General features: G+C 34.4%; 1 protein-coding gene across 4 annotated transcripts in view; it reads left to right on the top strand.

Annotated features, from left to right (window-relative positions):
• The window catches only part of pik3cd (phosphatidylinositol-4,5-bisphosphate 3-kinase, catalytic subunit delta), a 65,470-nt gene that overhangs the window by 21,953 nt on the left and 18,397 nt on the right, over positions 1-25,120 (top strand). For 2 of the 4 annotated variants that reach the window (XM_061903941.1, XM_061903939.1), the window contains exons 7-12: positions 6,575-6,664; positions 13,647-13,868; positions 22,077-22,173; positions 23,956-24,086; positions 24,158-24,208; positions 24,293-24,460. In XM_061903941.1, coding sequence (XP_061759925.1) covers positions 6,575-6,664; positions 13,647-13,868; positions 22,077-22,173; positions 23,956-24,086; positions 24,158-24,208; positions 24,293-24,460 — 759 coding nt within the window. Of the gene's footprint in view, positions 1-6,574; positions 6,665-6,901; positions 7,279-13,646; positions 13,869-22,076; positions 22,174-23,955; positions 24,087-24,157; positions 24,209-24,292; positions 24,461-25,120 lie in introns of those variants that run through there. The other 2 variants (XM_061903942.1, XM_061903943.1) reach the window with 2 other exon arrangements.

Genomic DNA, 25,120 nt, shown 5'->3' with positions numbered 1-25,120 from the left:
ATTACTTGAGTATTCAGCGTTATTTACAACGGTTACATTCCAAAGCAAACTGCCAGTAACAAATAACGACCATAAAAATGTGTATTTTTGACTAATCAAACCCAGATTATGGTGCTGCATCAATGCACCACTGTACGCTACGCCTGATAAAACACAGCTCTGTATTTTCTATAAAATAACATTTAGACCAGAGACGTCCGAACATTTTCCAAAGAGACGGAAAAACGAACAATGTCCCTTTTATTAATATTTGTTCTACCCTCCCTAAATGTTGGTGTTTAGTTTGGCAGAAAGGTAAACAGTCCTTTAATTTAGAAATTTAAAAACTTACAAATTAAGATCGTTAATTGATTCCCTCCAAATTAAAATACTGTAAAACGAAGCACATAAAAGGTATATTGATAAATGCATGAAATACCAAAAAAAAACATGTAAGAATCATAGTAAATAATAAATATAGGCTAGTATGAACTGAAATAAGCAACTGAAATCATACAGCAAAAGAGTTAACGCTTATCCTGCTAGCTGGATGCTAACATAAATGGAGTTTGTCATTGACAGGCTAACGGAAATTAGTATTGCAGTCTTTTTAAACTTTTGCAAAGTCTTTTTAATGAGTATGTAAATACAACCTAGTATGAACTGAAATAAGCAACTAAAACCACAAAGCAAAATAAGTTAATATTATCCTTCTAGCTGGATGCTAAGATACAACGGAGTTTGCTGTTGACAGGCTAACAAAAGTTAACATCGCAGTCTTTTTGAACTGAAGAAATTATGTGCTATATGCTGACTTGATACTATTATTAAGCTAGCCTGCTGACCTGCACTGTAGGCTGACCAGCTACGGAAGCATTTTGCCTAAAACTCACACTCTCAAACAGATAATTTCATCAAAGTCATGTGGAATACTTTTCATAGACCAACAATATTGTTCACTGAAATCTGAACACACTGGCAGAAGAAGGGGGGACAGCACAACATGTCACACTGTCGTGACTCCAGAGTTCCACAGTAAAATGTGTAATGGCCTCATATAAGGTTATTTTGCAATTTGAAATAAATAACCCTCGACTGTCTGACAGCGTATTCACCTAACATGTATAAATATACATTTTTATGTATGCATATATACATATATATGTATATACATATATATATACTGTATATAAATTTTTTGTTAATATTATTTTTCATATAGGTTTGTATGTGTATATACAGTATATATACATACGTATATATAAATATCTATATACATATACATACATGCGTATATATAAATATATATATATATATATATATATATAAATATATATTTCTATATATATATATATATATATATATTTATATATACGCATGTATGTATATGTATATAGATATTTATATATACGTATGTATATATACTGTATATACACATACAAACCTATATGAAAAATAATATTAACAAAAAATTTATATATATACTGTATATAAATTTTTCGTTAATATTATTTTTCATATAGGTTTGTATGTGTATATACAGTATATATACATACGTATATATAAATATCTATATACATATACATACATGCGTATATATAAATATATATATATATATATATATAAATATATATTTCTATATATATGTATATTTACAGTATATATATACATACATGCGTATATATAAATTTATATATATATATATATATATATATTTCTATACATATATATATACATAAATATATATTTCTATATATATATGTATATTTACAGTATATATATACATACATACGTATATACAAATATTTAAATATATATATATACATAGATATGTATATATATATATAAATGTATATATATATATATATATATATATATATATATATTTCTATATATATGTATATTTACAGTATATATATACATACATACGTATATACAAATATTTATATATATATATATAGATATGTATATATATATATATATATATATATATATATGTGTATGTATATATATATATATATATATATATATATATATATACACATACTGCGATGATGTAGCGACTTGTCCAGGGTGTACCACGCCTTCCGCCCGATTGTAGCTGAGATAGGCACCAGCGCCCCCCGTGACCCCAAAGGGAATAAGCGGTGGAAATGAATGGATACATATACAAATATATATATATATATATATATATATATATATATATATATATATATACACAGTATATACAGTATATATATACACACATATGTATTTATATAAATATATGTATATGTACATACATATATATATGTATATGTATATATATATATAATATATATATATATATATATATATATATATATATATTAATATTAATATATCCTGGGTCAAAAAGTATGGAGACCCCTTGATTAGAGGATTCCCTGGCTATGATCCTTCTAAAAAGCACCACAAAGCATTTCAAATAAAGACTGCGAGCAAAAACAAAGACAAAATTAACGATGTTTTTAATACCAAATCATATGAAAACAAGAGAGTATAAACACCAAGTGTCTATGTCACTCTCCAGACTGGCAATACTTCCTCCTTATCAACCAATCACACTCACAGCCAGGTGCATTCCGGAATATGTGATTAATGAATATCAACATTACAGCACAGGCATGTCATTACACTAACTTTACGGTGCCTACAACTTATACATGTAACATTGTTGTGTTTTGTATCATTTATCCATTTCTGCTTGAACTATGTGGCCTGTATGCACTTAAAATAAAATAGTTTTTTTTGTCTATTTTCATTGTTTTGCAGTGCTGCTGGTTTTGCTGTATTATGATTTGTTGCGAATTGTATTTTATATGGGCAAATTGGTATTAGTTTATCATTTTATTCCCATTATTATGGCCCAATAGTACTGCAACTTACAAGCTTAATTGGTTCTGTCACAAAGCTCTTAACTCCAAACACTTATATCTAAAATCAACATTTCCCTATACTTTCACTTACTTCGCTCCCAAGGTTGGAAAACAGGGTTCACTGTGACATTTGCTACGGCAACTAATAGCAGGTATGCGTGCTAGAAAAATCCTAACAAAGAGACAGCTTTTATCTCAAAACACTCTTAAGTTGGGTCACTCCTAAATTGAGGTACCTCTGTATTTGAATTACCCTTCTGTTAAACTTACATCTCACAAAATTACGTATAAAAATGCATTCTCTTTTTAACACAATTGTCCAAAGTACCGCTTCAGGCACTGGCAATGTTTCAAAAGCACCGATTTGGCAGTGGTATCAGATTATATTTAATATGTAATTATCATGATAACAACCCTATCTGACTTGTTATAGTTTCAGTTTATCAGTATACAGTAGCAAGATAGAAATGGAGGATCGAAAGGGTAAAAATAAATGAATAAATACATCTCTAAATGCTTACTTAGATGTGCCATTACTGAATTATAATTGGAATTACATACAAAACCCAAAACAAATAAAGATGTTTACACTTTGTGTAATTCGTAAATAAAAAATGAATACAATGATTTGCAAATCCTTTTTAACTTATATCATACTTGCCAACCTTGAGACCTCCGATTTCGGGAGGTGGGGGGCGTGGTCAGGGGTTGGGCAAGGGGCGTGGTTGGGGGGGGCGGGACGTGGTTGGGGGTGTGGTTAAGAGGGGAGGAGTATATTTACAGCTATCCATCCATCCATTTCCTACCACTTATTCCCTTTGGGGTCGCGGGGGGCGCTGGTGCCTTTTCTCAGCTACAATCGGGCGGAAGGCGGTGTACACCCTGGACAAGCCACCATCTCATCGCAGTATGTGTAGAAATTTTTATTTATAATTTATTTATAATCTTTATTCATTTTTCAACAAGTTTTTAGTTATTTTTATATCTTTTTTTCCAAATAGTTCAAAAAAGACCACTACAAATGAGCAATATTTTGTACTGTTATACAATTTAATAAATCAGAAACTGATGATATAGTGCTGCATTTTACTTCTTTATCTTTTTTTTTTTAAACCAAAAATGTTTTGCTCTGATTAGGGGGTACTTGAATTAAAGAAATGTTCACAGGGGGTACATCACTGAAAAAAGGTTGAGAACCACTGCTCTAAAAGCTGTAGATGTTATTTTCACATATGCATGCACAGTAGATGGCAATATTGTCCTGTTTAAGAGTGTCACAATATTGCTGTTTACGGCAGACGAACTGCTTTACGGTAGACGAAATTGTGACTGCTGTTGTTGTGTGTTGTTGCTGTGCTGGGAGGACATTAATGAGATTGCCTAACAATAAACCCACATAAGAAACCAAGAACTCGCCCTCGATCATTCTACAATTATAACGTCATTGGGTAGGCACTCTGTTTATATTGTGGGAAAGTGGATGTGAAAACAGGCTGTCGACACTTCACTCGGGTCCGCATGGAGCTGGAGGGGGCGTGGCCTCCAGCTCCGCCTGAATTTCAGGAGAAAATTTGTCCCGGTAGGTTTTCGGGAGAGGCGCTGAATTTCGGGAGTCTCCCGGGAAAACCTGGGAGGTTTGGCAAGTATGACTTATATTCAATTGAATAGACTGCAAAGACAAGATATTTAATGTTAGAACTGAGAAACTTATTTTGTTTTTTGCATACGATCACGAACTTAGAATTTGAAATGTGCACTTGTCAGACCACAGAACACTTTCCCACTTTGCCTCAGTCCATCTTAGTGAAGCTTCCAGCGTTTCTGGGTGTTGTTGATAAATGGCTTTGCCTTTGCATCGTAGAGTTTTAACTTGCACTTACAGATGTAGCGAAGGACTGTTGTTACTGACAGTGGTTTTCTGAAGTGTTCCTAAGCTCATGTGGTGATATCCTTTACATGTTGATGTCGTTTTTTGATGCAGTACGGCCTGAGGGATCCAAAGTCTGTAATATCATCGCTTACATGCAGTGATTTCTCCAGACCGTAGATGGTGAAATCCCTAAATTTCTTGCAATAGCTCATTGAGAAATGTTGTTCTTAAACTGTTGGACAATTTCCTCACGCATTTGTTCACAAAGTGGTGACCCTCACCTCATTCTTGTTTGTGAATGACTGAGCATTATATGGAAGTTGCTGTTATACCCAATCATGGCATGCACCTGTTACCAAATAGTTTGTTCACCTGTGGGATGTTCCACACAAGTGTTTGATGAGCGTTCATCAACTTTCTCAGTCTTTTTTGCCTCTTGTGCTGGCTTTTTTGAAACATGTTGCAGGCATTGAATTCCAAATGAGCTAATATTTGCAAAAAATAACAACGGTTTCCAGTTCGAACGTTAAATACCCTCACCTCATTCTTGTTTATGAATGACTGAGCATTATATGGAAGTTGCCGTTATACCCAATCATGGCATGCACCTGTTACCAAATAGTTTGTTCACCTCTGGGATGTTCACCCGAACGCCTCCCTAGGGAGGTCTTTAGGGCACGTCCGACCTGTAGGAGGCTACGGGGAAGACCCAGGACACGTTGGGAAGACTATGTCTCCCGACTGGCCTGGAAATGCCTCGGGATGCCCCGGGAGGAGCTGGACGAAATGGCTAGGGAGAGGAAAGTCTTGGCTTCCCTGCTTAGGCTGCTGCCCCCGCGACCTGACCTTGGATAAGTGGAAGAAGATGGATGGAAATAAAATAAAATAAAATAAAATAAAATAAGATAAAAATACAAATTTAGAAGGTCGTAAACAGTTTTTTATGCTGGAGCTATGAACATGTTTGATTCATAATCAATCACCCTTATTCACCAAAATTAATATATCGCGATCATGTTTGGAACCAATTGACAGTGATTAACAAGTGACAAATATAAATCTTGAAATCATGAAATGAATAAAATAGTGTGAAATAACTATTAAATAATGAAAAACAATTAAATGATTAAACAAAATAACTGAATTATGAGGAAAGAAAGAAAATGAGGGGAGGGGGACAGCACAATATTATAGTAGGGAACGGCGTGGCGCAGTGGTAGAGTGGCTGTGCACAACCCGAGGGTCCCTGGTTCAAACTCCACCTAGTACCAACCTCGTCACGTCCGTTGTGTCCTGAACAAGACACTTCACCCTTGCTAGTGATGGGTGCTGGTTAGGGCCTTGCATGGCAGCTCCCTCCCTCAATCATGTGTGTGAATGTGGAAATAGTGTCATAGCGCTTTGCGTACCTTGAAGGTAGAAAAGCGCTATACAAGTACAACCCATTTATCATTTATTTATTTCACATGATTAAGAATTCCAGTCCAAAAACATGGTAGGCTGTTTTTTTTGGTTTGTTTTTTAAACCTCGCTACAACCACATCAAGTTAATCAGATTTACCAATTATATTGTACAGAAGTCCAAAGTGCAAATATCATGAATTGGTATTAAGCAGGTATCAAATGATTAATTAAATTAAAGGAACAATGAATTCAATTATTAAATGGTTAAATCATTTATTAAATAGTATGTAATTGCAATAATTAACTATTGACACATGTATGTCATTATTGACATATGTATTTATGTATTTAATTTTGACCCTCACTATTGCGATTCACTATTATTGTGCGCCACAGACTCATTTCCTGTCTCCTCCTGCAGCAGAACACCTCCTCTCTGTGGTCCATCAACGAGCCCTTCTACATCCACCTGCTGCAAGGCAGCCGGGTCAATGCAGACGAAGGCATGAAGGTGTGTGTTTAAGTGTGTGCGCGTGTGCGCGCGGTTCTGCAACACAAACCTTTGTAGACAAACAGTGAAATTACAAGAGTAACAGAGGGCGTGCGACGTTTGGGGGGAGGGGAGTGACGCGGTTCAGACCACACGCTTCCCATAATTCATCATAGCGGTTGGTTAAAGTTTCAAAACAGGAAACGGGTAGGGCCTATATCTGTATTTTTTTTAGACGTCTCATTCTGGGACCTCGATTCTGAGAAAACATGTTTTGTTCTTAGTTTTTTTTGGACTGTTTCCACATTTGTATATAGTTCATTCCGGCACTTTACTTAAAGTTAAAGTTAAAGTACCAATGATTGTCACACACATACTAGATGTGGCAAAATTATTCTCTGCATTTGACCCATCACCCTTGATCACCCCCTGGGAGGTGAGGGGAGCAGTGGGCAGCAGCGGTGCCGCGCCCGGGAATCATTTATGGTGATTTAACCACCAATTCCAACCCTTAATGCTGAGTGCCAAGCAGGGATGTAATGGGTCCCATTTTTATAGTCTTTGGTATGACTCGGCCGGGATTTGAACTCACGACTTACCGATCTCAGGGCGGACACTATACTTCTAAGATTACGGCAAGTATTAAAATTGTTTTTTTTTTTGGTTTAAACCATCAAAATTAGTTAAAAGCTAACATAAATGTTAGCATGCTAACATTAGCATGAGGACATAGGACAAGTTAAAATACTTCTAAGGTGGTGCCAAGTAGTAAAATGTGCTAACTATTTTTAGGTGTAAACAAAGAAAATTAGCTAAAAATCGATCAAAAAAACGTTAGCATGCTAATGTTATCATGCTAATGTTATCATGCTACTATAAGAGACGTTCACATACTTCAAAATGGCGCAAAGTACAAAAAATGTATGATTTTTAGGTTCATACATACTAACTTATCTAAAAGCTAGCAGAAACATTCGCATGCTAATTTTTTGGGTTTCCCAAACATTTTGACTCGGGGGCAGCATTGGGTTAAAACAATTTGGGCGGGGGTCAGGCTGCATATACTGTATGTGTATGTATGTATGTATATATATATATATATATATATATATATATATATATATATATATATATATATATATATATATATATATATATATATATATATATATATATATATCTATCTATCTATCTATCTATCTATCTATCTATCTATCTATCTATCTATCTATCTATCTATCTATGTATGTATATATATGTATATATATATCCAGATATATATATATATATATATGTATATACATATATATACATACATAGATAGAGATAGATAGATAGATAGATAGATATATGTATATATATATATATATATATATATATATATATCCATCTCTATCTATGTATGTATATATATATCCACATATATATATATATATAAATAAATAAATAAACATTGATTGATATATATATATATATATATATATATGTATATACATATATATATACATACATAGATAGAGATAGCTAGATAGATATATGTATATATATATAATATATATATATACTACGAAGTGATCCCAATGGTGTCACGTTATCGATGGGAAAATGCATTTTTAGACAATATGATTTGCCTGAGCGACTAGGAGCATAAAATGTTAGCATGCTAAGATTATAACATTAGCATGCTAACATAAAAGTTGTAAGCATACTTCTAAGATGGCGTCAAGTATAAAAATGTATGATTTTTACGTTCAAACATACTAAATTAGCTAAATGCTAGCAAAAAACATTATCATGCTAATATGACAGACGTTAGCATTCTTCTAATATTATGGTAAGTATTAAATCCATGATTGTTTGGTTTAAACCAACAAAATTGGTTAAAAGCTAACATAAAATGTTAGCATGCTAACATTAGCATAAGGACATTCTGTAGGACAAGTTAAAATACTTATAAGATGGTGCCTTGTATCAAAATGCACTATCTTTTTTTAGGTGTAAACAAACAAAATTTGCTAAAAGGCGAACAAATAAACGTTAGCATGCTAATGTTTTCATGCTGCTATAAGAGACGTTGATTGATTGATTGATTGATTGATTGAGTGATTGATTGAAACTTGTCTTTGTGCACAGTACAGTACATATTCCGTACAATTGACCACTAAATGGTAACACCCAGATAAGTTTTTCAACTTTTTTAAGTCGGGGTCCACGTTAATCATACTTCCAAGATGGCTGTTCTCTGCGTTTTCCTTAGAAAAGCCCACATAAGAGATACGTGTAGACTGCAATATGACACCAGTAAACAAAACCAACATTTTTAAATGTTCCAATGAAACTAAATAACATTACACACGGCACTCAAAAATCTGTCTAAATGTTTTAGTATGACTTTGAAGCCGCACCGCTTAATGGATTGTCAGCCCATTGCAGCTACCGTAGTCAGAGATACAAGTATTACTATGTTGTGTGGATAAGGACCGCTAAATGGCACCCATCAGCAGACATTATCTGGCGTTTTGTTTCATATTATTATGCAAAACCAACTTTTCTAACCTTCTGGTAGCTGCTGATGTGTATTTGAGATCTACATGAACCCTGAAAATTTGTGCATGTCCGCCGCTGTAGTCCGTACCGATGACGTAGTCCAGTGGTTCTCAAATGGGGGTACGCGTACCCCTGGGTGTACTTGAAGGTATGCCAAGGGGTACGTGGGATTTTTTTTTTAAATATTCTAAAAATAGCAACAATTCAAAAATCCTTTTAAATTATATTTACTGAATAATACTTCAACAAAATATGAATGTAAGTTCATAACATGTGAAAAGAAATGCAACAATGCAATATTCAGTGTTGACAGCTAAATTTTTTGTGGACGTGTTCCATAAATATTGATGTTAAAGATTTATTTTTTTGTGAAGTAATGTTTAGAATCAAAGGTCTACTGAAACCCACCACTACCGACCACGCAGTCTGATAGTTTATATATCAATGATGAAATATTAACATTGCAACACATGCCAATACGGCCGGTTTAGTTTACTAAATTGCAATTAGAAATTTCCCGCGACGTTTCCTGTCGAAAACGTTGCGAAATGATGACGCTTATTATGACGCGTGTTTGTGACGTTATTGGTTGAAGCGGACATTTTATCACAGCACCACTCACGGCTTAAAGTCGTCCGATTTAATCGCATAATTACACAGTATTTTGGACATCTGTGTTGCTGAATCTTTTGCAATTTGTTCAGTTAATAATGAAGATTATAAAGAAGAACTTTAAGTTGATGATTACTTCTATGTGTAGAAATCTTTATTTATAATTGAATCACTTGTTTATTTTTCAACAAGTTATTAGTTATTTTTATATCTTTTTTTCCAAATAGTTCAAGAAGGACCACTACAAATGAGCACTATTTTTCACTGTTACACAATTTAATACATCAGAAATTGATGACATAGTGCTGTATTTTACTTCTTTATCTCTTTTATTCAACCAAAAATGCTTTGCTCTGATTAGGGGGTACTTGAATTAAAAAAATGTTCACAGGGGGTACGTCACTGAAAAAAGGTTGAGAACCACAGACGTAGTCAATGATCTTCTTCTTTTTCAATATCGTCTTGGTATAGGACATTCATCCTCCGCTGTTGCCATTTCTTATATAAAGTAGCGTAAGAAGTAACTTATATCTCGCTATGGATTTACATAATTCACCCACGGAACATAAGTCATTAGAGCGTTCCGGTCCGACGTTTTTTCATTGGACACATTTCCGGCGTTGTTGCACTAGTGAGCCATGGATAAGGAGATGCTGCTCTGTTATTGATTTAAGTGAAGTCTGAATGTCATTAAAACTCCCGTCCTTGCACGCTACACTGTTACAACAAAGTTGACGGGGAGAAGACGCTGTAGAAGGTGAGCCATGTAAATAAGACCGCCCACAAGACAGCGCACCCTGAAGCGACTGTCAGAAAGCGGCTTCAAAATGATCTGTAAAACAAAATCTATGCAACATTTTCACCAAAGAACCACCATTACATGTTATGTAGAGCAGTGTTTTTCAACCACTGTGCCGCATCACACAAATGTGCCATGAAATACAGTCTGGTGTGCCTTGGGAGATGATCTGATTTCACCTATTTGGGGTAAAAAAAAAATGTTTTCAAAACCACTAATTATAGTCAGCAAATGATGTATTGTTGTTGAGTGTCGGTTGTGTCTAGAGCTCGGCAGAGTAGCCGTGTAATACTCTTCCATATAGGTAGGTGGCAGACGGTAACTAATTGCTTTGAGATGTCGGAAGCAGCGGGAGGCAACGTGATGGTAAAAATGTATTTAATGCTTAAACAAAAAATAAACAAAAGGCGAGTGCCCCTAAGAAAAGGCATTGAAGCTTAAGGAAGGCTATGTAGAACGAAACTAAAACTGAACTGGCTACAAAGTAAACAAAAACAGAATGCTGGACGACTGCAAAGACTTACTGTGGAGCAAACACGGTGTCCACAATGTACATTTGAACATGAAATGTCAATCGACAATGTCCCCACGAAGAAGGATAAAAACAAAGTAGATGCGGGAAATATCGCTCAAAGGAAGACATGAAACTGCTTCAGGAAAATACCAAAAAAAGAGAATAAGCCACCGAAATAGGAGCGCAAGACAAGAACTAAAACACTACACACAGGAAAACAGCAAAAAAGTCAAAATAAGTCAGGGCGTGATGTGACAGGTGGTGACAGTACACCTACTTTGAGACAAGAGCTATATTGATGCATGCTTGGTTATGCTTTAAAGTCATATCCAACAATTGCGACAACTTTTTACTATCAACTGAGTTTCATTTTTTAATGATTTCTGCTGGTGGTGTGTCTCTGCATTTTTTCAAAGCAAAAAATGTGCCTTGTCTCAAAAAAGGTTGAAAAACACTGATTTAGACCAAAAGGAAGTGGTTTACATTGAGAAAAAAAATCATATAATTGACCCCTTTAATGCGCCTTATAATCCGGTGTGCCTTTTGTATGAAAAAAGACCTGAATAGGTGCGCCCTATGGTCCAGAAAATACGGTAGATGAACAACTCTAATACATTTTTACATTAATTTAAAAATTAGTTTTGTTTAAAAATTAAACACTTAACAAAGTCGAAAACGAATACGGCGAGTAAAGTGTTCCTCCTTTCTCTTTTCTTAAGTCAATCTGTACAGAAAATATTGGCATCTCCATCACCAACCACATGATTTGCTTGAGTGGCTGAACAAGACCGATTTAAAAAAATTAAATAAAAAATTGTTAATGTATTTTTGGTAACTCTTTAGTATGGGGAACATATTCTAAGTAACAACGACTTAAGAGGTTTTTTTTTTATAAATGGCTGTGATGATAATGTAAATGAGGCATTACTAATCACTGCTATGTATCACTTTTGGGTCTTATCGTTATGCGGGCTCGTTCTCCCAGGGATGCAGACGGACCATTACGGACAAAGCGTTCAGGTAAAAACATTATTTATTAAAAAAAATAACGCAAAGTACCAAAAAACAGAAATCAAGTAAAAGGAAAAAAGTGCCGATCGCACTGGATCCTAAACTAACACTGAGCATAAATTATGGATGAAAAAAACGTACTAACTGTTGCATGAACAAACAAGACTTACTTTGCAAGGTAACAAAACTTACGTGGACACGGCATGAATCGAACAATGACGCCAGGCCAACTGACTGGCAAAAGCAGGCTTAAATTGTGCCTCTGATTAGACACAGGTGATCGTCCCGAACACCACAGGCAGGTGAAGACAATAAGCTGCCATAGCAACCAAACCAAACTCAGGACGTGTCAAACAGGAGCTAAAAGAGTCCAAAACTAACAGAACATAACTAAAACATGATATAGACCAGTGGTCCCCAACCTTTTTGTAGCTGCGGACCGGTCAACGCTTGATAATCTGTCCCGCGGCCCGGAGGTGGGGGGGGTTGTCAAGAAAAAGGGTGGTTTTTTGGGTTGGTGCACTAATTGTAAGTGTATCTTGTGTTTTTTATATTGATTAAAAAAAATAAAAAATAAAAAATGTTAAAAATTAAAAAATATATATATATATTTTTTTTTTAATTCTTCTTCGGCCCGGTACCAATCGACGACCAGACATCATGACACTATGTTGGAATACTTATTAATATTGATACAGTTGTTGATATTATTAATTTTTGTTTGACTGCTTTTGGATTGTTTTGTGTCATGTTTGTGTTATATGCTTGAGTGGCTACACAAGATAGATTTTTTTATTTTTTTTTATGGATTTTTGGTAACACTTTAGTATGGGGAACATATTCTAAGTAACAATGACTTAATTGGGAGTTATTTGGACACTAGGGGAACATATTGCACGTCACAATGATTTAATTTATAGTTATTTTGTTAGGGTTAGGGTTAGGGTTAGGGTTGGCGGTAGGGTTAGGGTTAGGTTGTTGCATAATGAGGCCATGCAGAATAAGGCAATAATAAATACTTAATAATGACTAATTAAGAACCGAAATGTTACTAATTTGCATGTTAATAAGCAACTAATTAACAGATTTTTTTATTTATTTAGAATAAATGCAAATAAGAATCTCGATTCATTCGAAAATCAACGTTCTTTTGACACCCCTAGTTATTATCCAGTAATTTGCTGTGAACTCACAATGAAACTGTCTACATTGTATGTATGACTCATGACAAATTTGTCACATAATGAGAGATCCGTCATGTCAGTGGTTGGCAGGCGGATGCATGAAAACACGTCCCCGGGGGAGAAAAGGGGCCTACTTAGTCAGGGCAGACGTGGGCTATCTTGATTTGGCAAAGGGCAGGACATGAATATTGGATTTTGACGATTGTTTCTGGCAGACTGAAGGGAAATGCAACGTGTGCACCCTTTGACTCATCGCCTGGGTGACACAGGAAGCTCTTAATCATCTCGTCAAGCCTGTAAATGTTCTACTCTCCCTTTCTCATGTGTGTCCCGCAGCTGGTAGTGCAGGCTGGCCTCTTCCACGGCAGCGAGCTGCTCTGCAAGGTGGTCACCAGCTCGGAGGTGGCGGTGTCCTCTGAGCCCCTCTGGCACCAAAAGCTGGAGTTCGACATAAACGTGGCGGACCTGCCGCGCATGAGCCGCCTGTGCTTCGCCCTTTACGCCGTCTTCGACAAGGCCAAGAAGCCCCGTGGCACCAAGAAGAAGAATAAGAAAGCGGTGAGGCTACTGGGGGCTTTAAGCGTACAATTCCTGCGTAAAAGCCGAACATCAAACTCCCGGAGAAAACACAAACAGATTACAGAAGAGAAATTTATATTACCCTGCATGGGAAATACATAATGTCAAAATGTAAGTTTAAGAAAGGGGGGACAGCTCTCGGTAGCCTAAAGCGTTCAAATAAATATTTGTCACTTCAGGCAAATAGGTCTACATGGTCGTGAAATATGCGCTCCCTCCCCAGAGAGCATTGCCATTGTGTGAGTTGAGTTGCAACTGGGTGTGAGAGGCCTGTTGGTTCAATTACTAAATCAACGCCCCGATAATTGATGCATGTGTGCGTGTGTGTGTGCGTGTGTGTGTGTGCAGGGACGAAATTTGTTTGGTGCCCCATTTTGGTCTTTAATATTACTAATATATTATCATTATTATAACATTCCCCAAGGGCCCCCATCACTACCCCACATAAATACACTCACTATGTTTACATGCCCAAAAAACAAATTTCTTGACTTACAGTCATCCTTACAGTCTCGTTTATCGCTGTTAATTGGTTCCAGACAAGACTGTGATAAATGAATTTTCGCGAAGTTGGAATTCATCCATCCCATCCATTTTCTACCGCTTTGTCCTCACTGCAAAAAGTCAGTGTTCAAAAACACCAACAAAAAAATTACAAAAATGAGGGTTATTTTATTTGAACTAAGCAAAATTTGACTTGTCAAGACTTTCCAAAACAAGTAAAATTAGCTAACCTCAGTGAACCCAAAAATATCTCAAAATAAGTATATTCTCACTAATAACAAGTGCACTTTTCTTGGTAGAAAAAAAATGAGACCTTTTTGCTCAATATTTTAAAAATATTCTTAAATTAAGTAAATGCTAGTGCCATTATCTTGACATATTTTTTTCATGCTTGAAATAAGAAATTATTACTTTAAACAATTAGTTTTATACTTGTGAGTGTTAATGACACAGCTTTGCAACAGTTGATATTCTAGTTTCAAGCATGTTTTACTCAATATAGGTCAAAATCTCAGCAACAAGCTGTAATAGTTTACTGAGATAATTTAGGACCAAAACCCTTAAAACAAGTAAAACACTCTTAACATATAATCTGCTTAGTGAGAACAACTATCTTATCAGACAGAAAAAAAGCAAATATCACCCTTATTTGAGATATTTAATATTTCTTAGATTTCAGTTTTTGCTGTGCTTTTGGGATCGCAGAGGGCCTGGAACCTATCTCAGCTGTATTCGGGCAGAAGGCGGTGTACACCCTGGACAAGTCGTCACCTCATTAATATAAATCAAATATTTTTAAGTTCTTTGTCCAAAATATTTCATACACCAATCAGTTTATGTTGTAGATTTTATGTTTACCTCTATAGTTTATATTTAATACAAAGCAATGATTAGATGGCTAAATTATTGTGTAAAAATGTACTGATTGTATATTACGATTCCCCTTATATTTTACAGCAATTAACTCATATTTCTTATTGAAATACTCTAATCAAAATAGAGTATAACGTTAAACCAAACAATTGTACACAATTGCATTACCCTTATGTGTGTTACTGTTAATTCACAGTTAAATACTGCATTTAAACTTCACTGTAATGTTGCCATAAACGACCGTAAAAATTACAATACCCTTATATATTACCACAATTAACTGTTAAGTCACAGAAAAATATTATATTCAAATCTATCTGTAACATCAAATTACGATACAAATTACAATTCCCATTGTATTTCACAGTAATTAACTGTTATTCCACAGTAAAATATTATAATCAAAATGTACTGTAACATTACAACAAATGACTGTAAAAATGATGATTCCCCTTTTATTTCACTGCAATTAACTGTTATTTCGAAGTAAAATACTGTAATCGTAGCCTTACGTAATATCAAAACAAATTACTGTAAATTTGAACTGATTTGTTTCTTAAGGGGTTCCATAGACTGTGTTGCACACTCTTTTACAGTAGGTGGCAATATGCTGTATAACAACAGAGTACAGTAAGTAACAATACATTTAACTACAACATTTGGATAGGCCTGCTAGCTGTGCACTAAACCTCTGGTCTGGATTCTGTCGAAGCGGGCATACTTCTAAGATGACGGCAAGTGCCAAAATCCATGATTTTTAGATTTAAACATACAAAAATACCTAGAAAGCTAGCATAAAATTGTTAGCATGCTAACGTAAGAATGCTAATATAAGAGGCGTTAGCATACCTCCAAGATGGCGCCAGGCATGGAAAAAAAAAAAGTTTGTTTTATTATACACAGTTAGCTAAAAAGCTAGCATAAAATGTTAGCATGCTAACATTAGCATGCTAACATAAACAATGTTTGCATACTTTCAAGATGGCGCCAAGTCTAAAAATGTATGATTTTTAGGTTCAAACTTACTAAATTAGCTAAAATCTAGCAAAACACATTAGCATGCTAAATTATTGTGTAAAAATTGACTGATTGTATATTATGCTATTTGTTTTTTGTTTTTCACTAATGCAATTAGAGTTGAGATGTTCTCATTTTTTTTTCTATTATGTGGCATTATTTACTCTGCACATTCTGCCTAGCAACAACTCTGATGACATGTGTATTCAATGTTCTAAATAATTGATCAGAATATAATACTAAGTTACAACCATTCTTTAGAATGGTGCAAAAAATGCTCTTCCTGACAATTGTCAGGTATATCAATGTTGTGAATTGTAATTTTCCCAGCCCATTCAACAAATACAATTTCCCTTTATTTCAAAAAAGTCATAATTTTAAAAATAAATTGATACAATTATTAGATTAAATTGATGCAATTAGTGCTTTGTGATGAGACGGTTCCAGACAAGACTGTGATGAATTAATTTTCGCAAAGTTGGAATCATTAATTATATATCAAATATTTTCTTAGCTAGAACATTTAATAGGCTGTTTACTACCTTCTAAATATATATTTCAACATAATAGGAGTGCCTTAGTCACCCTTAAATCACCTTTACACTGTGGTAATCCAACACAGTAAAGCTTTCTGAGGCTGAGCCAATCAGTGGCCATGATACTAAATAGCGCACTGTGATTGGTTTGGTCCAATCTAGTGACCAATACTGCCGTAGTATTGATATTTTTTATTTTTTATTTAGCCATTTTATGCTTGATAATACTTAATTCCGGACCCAAAAATTTAGAATATGCTTAAAAAATATGATATCCCCCAAAAATCTGTGATGTGGTGAAGCCGCAATATTTGAAGCGTAATGTGGCGAGGAGCAACTGTAATGATGTTAAAATATAGCTTTTTCCGACATGTCAAAACCTTAATAATGTTTTTGTGTGCTGCTTGTAACGTCTCCAAGATTTTATGTGAGAAAAATGTTCTGATTAACTGTTTCATGTAGGATTATCAATTATTATAATAACATATCCTCATTATATTTCTTATATTTGGTGCATCGACCGGGGCTTAGGTTTTCCCTGTCTTTCAAAACTAGTGAGGCCTCTGTTTCGAACTTTTATCAAAATGCCTTGAACGCAACACAGTTATGTGCAATGTCACAGGGCCACTTGTAACTGAATAATTTATAAATGTAAATGTATAGAGATGCGTCTTATGATATTTTACACAAAAAATTTATTTTTGTTTACGTACACTGTACAAAAAAACAAAAGCAGCTCGGCCGCCAAAATGGTTTTTACAACGTTAAATTGGTTGTTGTTTTTTACAGTGGACAATTTGATGGATAACTTGTTTAAAAATCATACATTAAAACAGACATTTAAGTATTTATTTCTATTTGAACAAAAATGATAATTCAATATTGGATAAAATTAGATAATATCAAAGTTGAACAAATATACAATTACATGCAGTACATATATTTTTTCTTACATACTGGAAAGAAAAAATACATTTATGACGAAAAAATCAAATACTTTATTGGTGCATATTTTATAAATACACATTAGGGCTGCGAATCTTTGGGTGCACCACGATTCGATTGAATATCGATTCTTGGGGTCGCGATACGATAATATATAGATTTTTTTCGATTCAACGCGATTCTCGAATCAAAAACTATATTTTTCCGATTCGAAACGATTCTGTATTCATTCAATACATAGGATTTCAGCAGGATCTACCCAAGTCTGCTGACATGCTAGCAAAGTAGTAGATTTTTTTTTAAAAGCTTTTATAATTGTAAAGGACAATGTTTTATCAACTGATTGCAATAATGTAAATTTGTTTTAACTATTGAACGAACCAAAAATATGACCTACCGGTATTTTATCTTTTCAAAAATATTGGACACAGTGTGTTGTCAAGCTTATGAGATGTGATGCAAGTGTAAGCCACTGTGACACTGTTGTTCTTTTTTTAAATTTTTTATAAATGTCTAATGATAATGTCAATGAGGGATTTTTAATCACTGCTATGCTGAAATTATAACTAATATTGATACTGTTGTTAATAGTATTCATTTTTGATTCACTACTTTTGGTTTGTTCTGTGTCGCGTTTGTGTCTCCTCAATTGCTCCGTTTATTGCAGTTCTGAGTGTTGCAGGGTCAGGTTTGGTTTTGGAATTGGATGGCATCGTTATGGTATTGCTGCGTATTGGTTTGTTGGATTGATTAAAAAAAAATAATAATAATTTAAAAAAAATCGATTTAAAAAAAAAGAGAATCGATTTTGAATCGCACAACGTGAGAATCGCGATTCGTATTCGAATCGATTTTTTCCCACACCCCTAATACATATATATACAAACTGTACACTACGGTACTAAGACTATAGTGGCCATTAACAGTTAGCTTCTAGAGCTGGGTTGCCCAAAGTGTGGTACAGAGTCAATCTGTTGTCCGTGACTTGTTTGTCATTGGCCTTAAGCACATTACAAAAACAAAAAATAGAGATATTAAATAGAGATTTGCACCCGAGGTGGTGAAATCTGTCAAAATGAGGGAGGTCCCAAAAAGGAAGGATTTTTAAAATTGACTGTGTCGGTTTTAAAAGTGCTCCCCCTCTGGCCAACATTTGTAATAACAAGTGTGTGTAAGCAATTGAAATGCGCCCCCTTGTATATAGAGACGTACTGTAATAACTTGAAGTAAATAATAAAGATTAAAAAACAATTACGAGCAAAAAACAAAATAATTAACTAAAAGCTTACGTTTTTGTTATATTTGCATAGTATGTATATATTGTTAATGTTGTAAAGTTGATTGATTGATTGATACTTTTACGGTATAGCTTGGTTGGTAGAGCGGCCGTGTCAGCAACTTGAGGGTTGCAGGTTCGATTCCCGCTACCGCCATCCTAGTCACTGCCGTTGTGTCCTTGGGCAACACACTTTACCCATCTGCTCCCAGTGCCACCCACACTGGTTTATATGTAAAAAATTAGATATTGGGTTTCACTTTGTAAAGCGTTTTGAGTCACTAGAGAAAAAGCGCTATATAAATATAATTCACTTCACTTCACACTACTAGTAGATTGCACAGTTCAGTACATATTCCGTACAAATGACCACTAAATGGTAACACCCGAATAAGTTTTTTAACTTGTTTAAGTCGGGGTCCACGTTAATCAATTCATGGTAAAGCTTTATATATCTGGAATGGGTGGTCCTAAAGAGGTAGGCATTTTTCGGAGGTCTCAAGAAGGTGACAAATACAAGCATGTGTGCGTGTGTGTGTACGTGTGTGCGTACGTGTGTGTGTGTGTGTGTGTGTGTGTGTGTGTGTGTGTGTGTGTGTGTGTGTGTGTGTGTGTGTGTGTGTGTGTGTGTACTAGGCTGTGGTTGACAATGCATCCGCTTTAGCTCTTTTATCTCCAAGGAAAAAGACGGTTAGCAAACGATTACAAGAATTTCTTTTTTTTTTTGTCCTATACAGCTTCTCAGGCAAATCATATAGTTGATGTAGATGCCCATATCGGCTGTTCAGATTTACTTTACTAAAGAGAAGTTTAGGATACTTCTCTTGTTGCCTTATTTGAATTTGACTTTATTAAATGTATTTATATTATCATTTGGTGCAGCCGGGCCGGTGCAGGAGGGGAAAGAAAGAGGAAAAAAAGGAAGACAGAGGGGGAAATTGTGGGGATAAGAGAGGGATTAGACAGAGAGACAAAAACAACAACAGCAAACACAGCAATAACAACAAAAACAACAACAAAAATAGAACAACACTAGCACATACAGTATGTACAAATATGATTGAAAAAGTGACAGCAAAGAAGCAGTTAGCTAAATCAATAATAATATAGAAAAAAATGACAATAAGCATTTTTACACTACAACTGGAGCAATACAAATACCTATAGAAAAAGTGCAATTGATCATGAGCAATACCAATAGTACCTCTATTATCAACAATACAGTTGTTCAAATGCAACAATACATATACATAATGATAACTAAAGAGATAAAAAAAGAATAAAAAAAGGAATACCGAAAGATGGAGGGGAAGAGAGAGAGGCAACCTATATTAATCTTGTAGATTGTTATAGTAACAATGGGTTAAGCTTTGTCAGTATGCCATGTGTTACCCAGAGCCCCCACGGGCAACAACGTAAATATACGTTTGATGAAACGGGATTATGTGCATGAGTGCATGTATGTATATGTACTTGTGTATGTACAGAATGTGTACAGTATATGAATGTTTGTACAGTAAATGTATATGTACAGTATATGTATTTTTGTACAGTGAATGTATATGTACAGTATTTGTATGTTCGTACCGTGAATGTGCGTGTGGATGGACGAACTTGGATTATGTAGGTATGTACTATATTTGTGTAGCCGCCAGCCGCCCATAGAGCCCAACCCAAACAGCAGGTGTGGTGCCTAGGGAGCCAGGGACCACCGGCCCCACGCAACCAGGCCGGCCAGCGACTGGAACCCCAAGGCCTGGCCCACCGCGCCGCCCGGAAGAGCCAGCAGCAGGCCGCAGACAGACACACCCAGCAGAGGACAGGGCACAAGAAAAGCAGCGGATGGCCAGACCCCAAGCCAGAGATAGACCACCCCCCACACGGGCAGAAAGGCGGGACGCCCCACCCGGGGGGACCCAGAGACTCCCCGCAACCGGACGGGAAGACTGCCCCCGCCCCACCAGCACCCGGGCCCCCATGAGCCCACCCCAACCCCCAGAGAAATATAATATAATAATAAATAAATAAAATAAAAAAACACAAATTTCTAAACTACTTTTTTAAATTACTACAACACCTCCGCCCACTGAGACTTTTGCATTTCTATTTACTTCCCCTTTTTAAAGCTCTTTTCTGGGAATGAGTAAAGCTGCGAAGATTCTTTTTTTTTTTTCAATTTTCACCAGTAGAATTAACTCCCAAAAAAATTTAACTTTCTGTGCATAGTACAAATATTGGCCAAAGTTGAACAATAACAAAATATAACATGTTCATTCTGGCTAAATGCCGTATTCCATAAAACTGAAAAGGTATGTGTATAATAATTTGTGAATTGACTGTTAAGAATGGAATTGATTGTCCTGAAACAATCAAGGGGAAATGGGGTGCAGTACTTGGCTGCAACCAGCAGAAGCACTGTTAATTGTCACAACTACAGTACTTTTTTATCCCGCAATGGGGAAATTACGTTGTTGCACTGCAGGTTTTTACATACGAAAGAAAACAAATACTAATTCTCTGTATTTTAAAAAGTCATCATTTAAAAAAAAAATTATACAATAATTAGATCAAATTGATGTCATTCATACTATGTTAAGAGACGTCAATCTTCCATTAAGCGCCAAAGTTCACCATGTATACAGTACATAAAGAGTACTGTATTAGTGTGATAATTCAAGGGACTACAATGACTAATGTTCGTGTTTTGGCTATTAAAGCGTTTTCAATAGCGGCTATGGTCAGTGCATTTAACAACATCACTCAGGTGTGTTTACAAGCCTCACTTCTGCTTTGTGGGCCACTTCTCTCTTCTGTTGCTTAGAAGAGAAGTCCCATGACCAGAAAGACTGAAGGAAGTTGCCTATTTTGGGGCGTTTGTTTTCATAAATGGGAAGCATCCCTTTCTCTGACTGGGTACGTTCAAACTCACATTAGAAGCTGTATTGTAATTTGCGTGCTTCTCAACATCATTTAATTCTATCCATCAAATATATAACTAATAAATAAAAAATATATGTTTTATATGCATTTTTCCAGGATTGTCCCATTGCCTGGGTGAACACCATGGTGTTTGACTACAAAGACCAGCTGAAGACCGGCGAGGTCCTTTTGTCCGCATGGCCGTCTGTTCCTGGTACTTGCAGAACCACATTGCGCAAATTGTTACACATTGTTACAAATGAATCCACATTTGTCAACAAATAACCAAATACATACTTAACAATTATGGTTTGCATTGTATTCCAGTAAACCCAAACCCCAAAAATACCTTCCAATGGATTTACATAATTTATATTTTGATGGATTTATTTGTTATCTACAAAGTCAGAAAAATATTTTCAATTAAAAAAAATCTTAATTTTTACATACCAACAAAAATATCAAATATACACTTATTTTTTCTGAACGTATGTGTGTGTGTATGTATATATATATATATATATATATATATATATATATATATATATATATATAGTTAATATTGGATCAAATTAATTGCATATACTGTATATGACATGTTTTCTTTTTTTTTGGTCTGATGCATAAAATACATTCATATATATATATACATATATATACATATGTGTGTGTATGTATATATATATGTGTGTGTGTGTGTATTATATATACATATATAAAATAAATATATATATATATGTGTGTGTGTATTATACATATATATGTTTATATATAATATATATATATATTATATTTATAAACATATACTGTATATGTATAATATATATTATATAGATATATATAATATATAATTTTTCAATTGTTTTGCTCAGCTGTATATCTAATGTAAACAATTCTAAATATATATATATATATGTATATATATATATCATATATATTTGATACATATCAAATATATTTGATATATATATTGACAAACAATATTTAGTATAAAAAATATTGTTTCTAAATGTATATATAATTTATATATATTTTGATAACAACAAAAATTATGTTCAATTCCATTTCAATTGTTATTACTCCATACATATGTATAATATTTTGTCTTTTATTGCCCGCATGTATATATAATACAACATTACACATCTATATACATACATACATTTACAGTATATATATAAATACATATTTTTCTAGTGTATATATGTATATGTATATATATACACATATATTTACATTATGTATTTGTGCATATACAGTATATACATACATACTGTAAATATCTATACATATATACATACATACTGTAAATATATATACATACATACATACTGTATATATATGTATATATATATATATATTTGTGTGTATATATATATATATATATATATATATATATATATATATATATATATATACACACACACAAATGATATGCAGTTTTTTTTTTTTTTTTTACATTTTTGAAAAAATACATGTATTTATAATCTTTTTTGTTTTGCTCAAATGCAGTATGAAATCGCCTTTGCTTTTCAGTAGTTATTACCTTTATAGTGTGGATGCCTATCCACGAATCATGAGAGGACTTTATTATGAAGAATAATGACAGACTCTAGTCACATAATACAACTGAGGATTTTATCAGGTAAATGTCTTGAAAAGTTTCAAAAATATTAAACATTAACTGGAAAGTCTAGCTTCAAAATTGTTGAATAATTTGAAATAGAACAGTTTCCTTTATTAAAAACATTACAATTTGCAGCGACAGTTCTGCTTACCAAAAGTGGCCTACTCGACTGCTCGCATTCCACGCCAGCGAGCTACGCTTCTAACCCATTTAAAGTTGACCATTTTACCCATTAACCATTTAAAAAACATCACATCTTTAATCAAATTAAATAATTGATTTAAAAATGTATTTGAATTAATAATTGTCATGTAAATCCCCATATGCTCATGAATTGTGGCTTAAAAGGACTTGACATGTTCGTTCCAGATGACAAAAGTGAACTGTTGAACTCGATGGGAACAGTAGAAAAGAATCCTAATGTGGACAGTGCAGCAGGGCTTCTCATCCTCTTCCCTAACATCAGACCACATCCTCTCTACTATCCTCCTCTTGACAAGGTACGCGACATGCGATGGTCGTGCTCTTCCTTTATATTTCATCCAGTCAATTCACTCCAATCATCTCCCAGATAAGTGAAAAGGAGACAAATGGCGACGCAGCTGTTGTAACCAAAGAAGAGGTCTGCAATATTTAACTTTTACATCTCAAATTATTTTGAAGTGGGAAAAAGTAACAGTGTGTCTACTTGTTTTGTTTTCCATAGCACACAAAGTTAAAAGAAATTATGGACAACAAAAACTACACTGAGTTCTTTGAGGACGAGAAGGAGCTGCTGTGGAAAATGCGCACGGAAGTTCGAGATCGTTATCCGGAAAGTCTTTCCAAGCTACTGCTCATCACCAAGTGGAATAAGAGAGATGATGTTGTTCAGGTATGCCCTTTTGTTTTTGTTCAACCCTTTTCAATAAACTAGCACTATAAATAACCAGAAATATAAACATGATGATATTTACCAGAAACTCTATAAGCGTCTGATTATGTTTTATGGAGTTTAAAAAGCTGTCAGACCTTTTTTTTCTGTCTTCTGTCATTGATCTAATTTGTGTATATTTTGAATTATGAATGTTTTTTAATAAATAATCACAATGTTCATAAGTCCATTAAATGTCAAATTAAAATTTCAACATTAGTTTCAATATTAATAGCAAAATATTTGACAGAGCTGTTATTATTTCATTGTACATGATTTTTTTTCATTAATTTTAGTGACACTACAACTGTCCATTGAAAAGTTAGATCTCCATATTTTGAGTTTACTTTTTAATTGCAACACATTTTTTTAATAAAAAAAAATAATTTGTGTTTTTGAGTATCATTTTTTTAAAGTTTTTTTTTCTTTTTAATAGTTAATGTAAAATTATAATTTTAATGTTATATGATTTAATATCCCAGCTGCATTTGGGCGGAAGGCCTGGACAAGTTGCCACCTCATCAAAGGGCCAACACAGATTGACCGATTAATCATTAATCCATCCATCCATCCATTTTCTACCGCTTATTCCCTTTCGGGGTCGCGGGGGGCGCTGGCGCC

The sequence above is a fragment of the Nerophis ophidion genome, linkage group LG06 (genome assembly GCF_033978795.1).
Source record: "Nerophis ophidion isolate RoL-2023_Sa linkage group LG06, RoL_Noph_v1.0, whole genome shotgun sequence".
NCBI lineage: Eukaryota > Metazoa > Chordata > Actinopteri > Syngnathiformes > Syngnathidae > Nerophis > Nerophis ophidion.
Note: the sequence above shows the minus strand (reverse complement) of the source record. Positions and strands in the feature narration are given on the sequence as shown.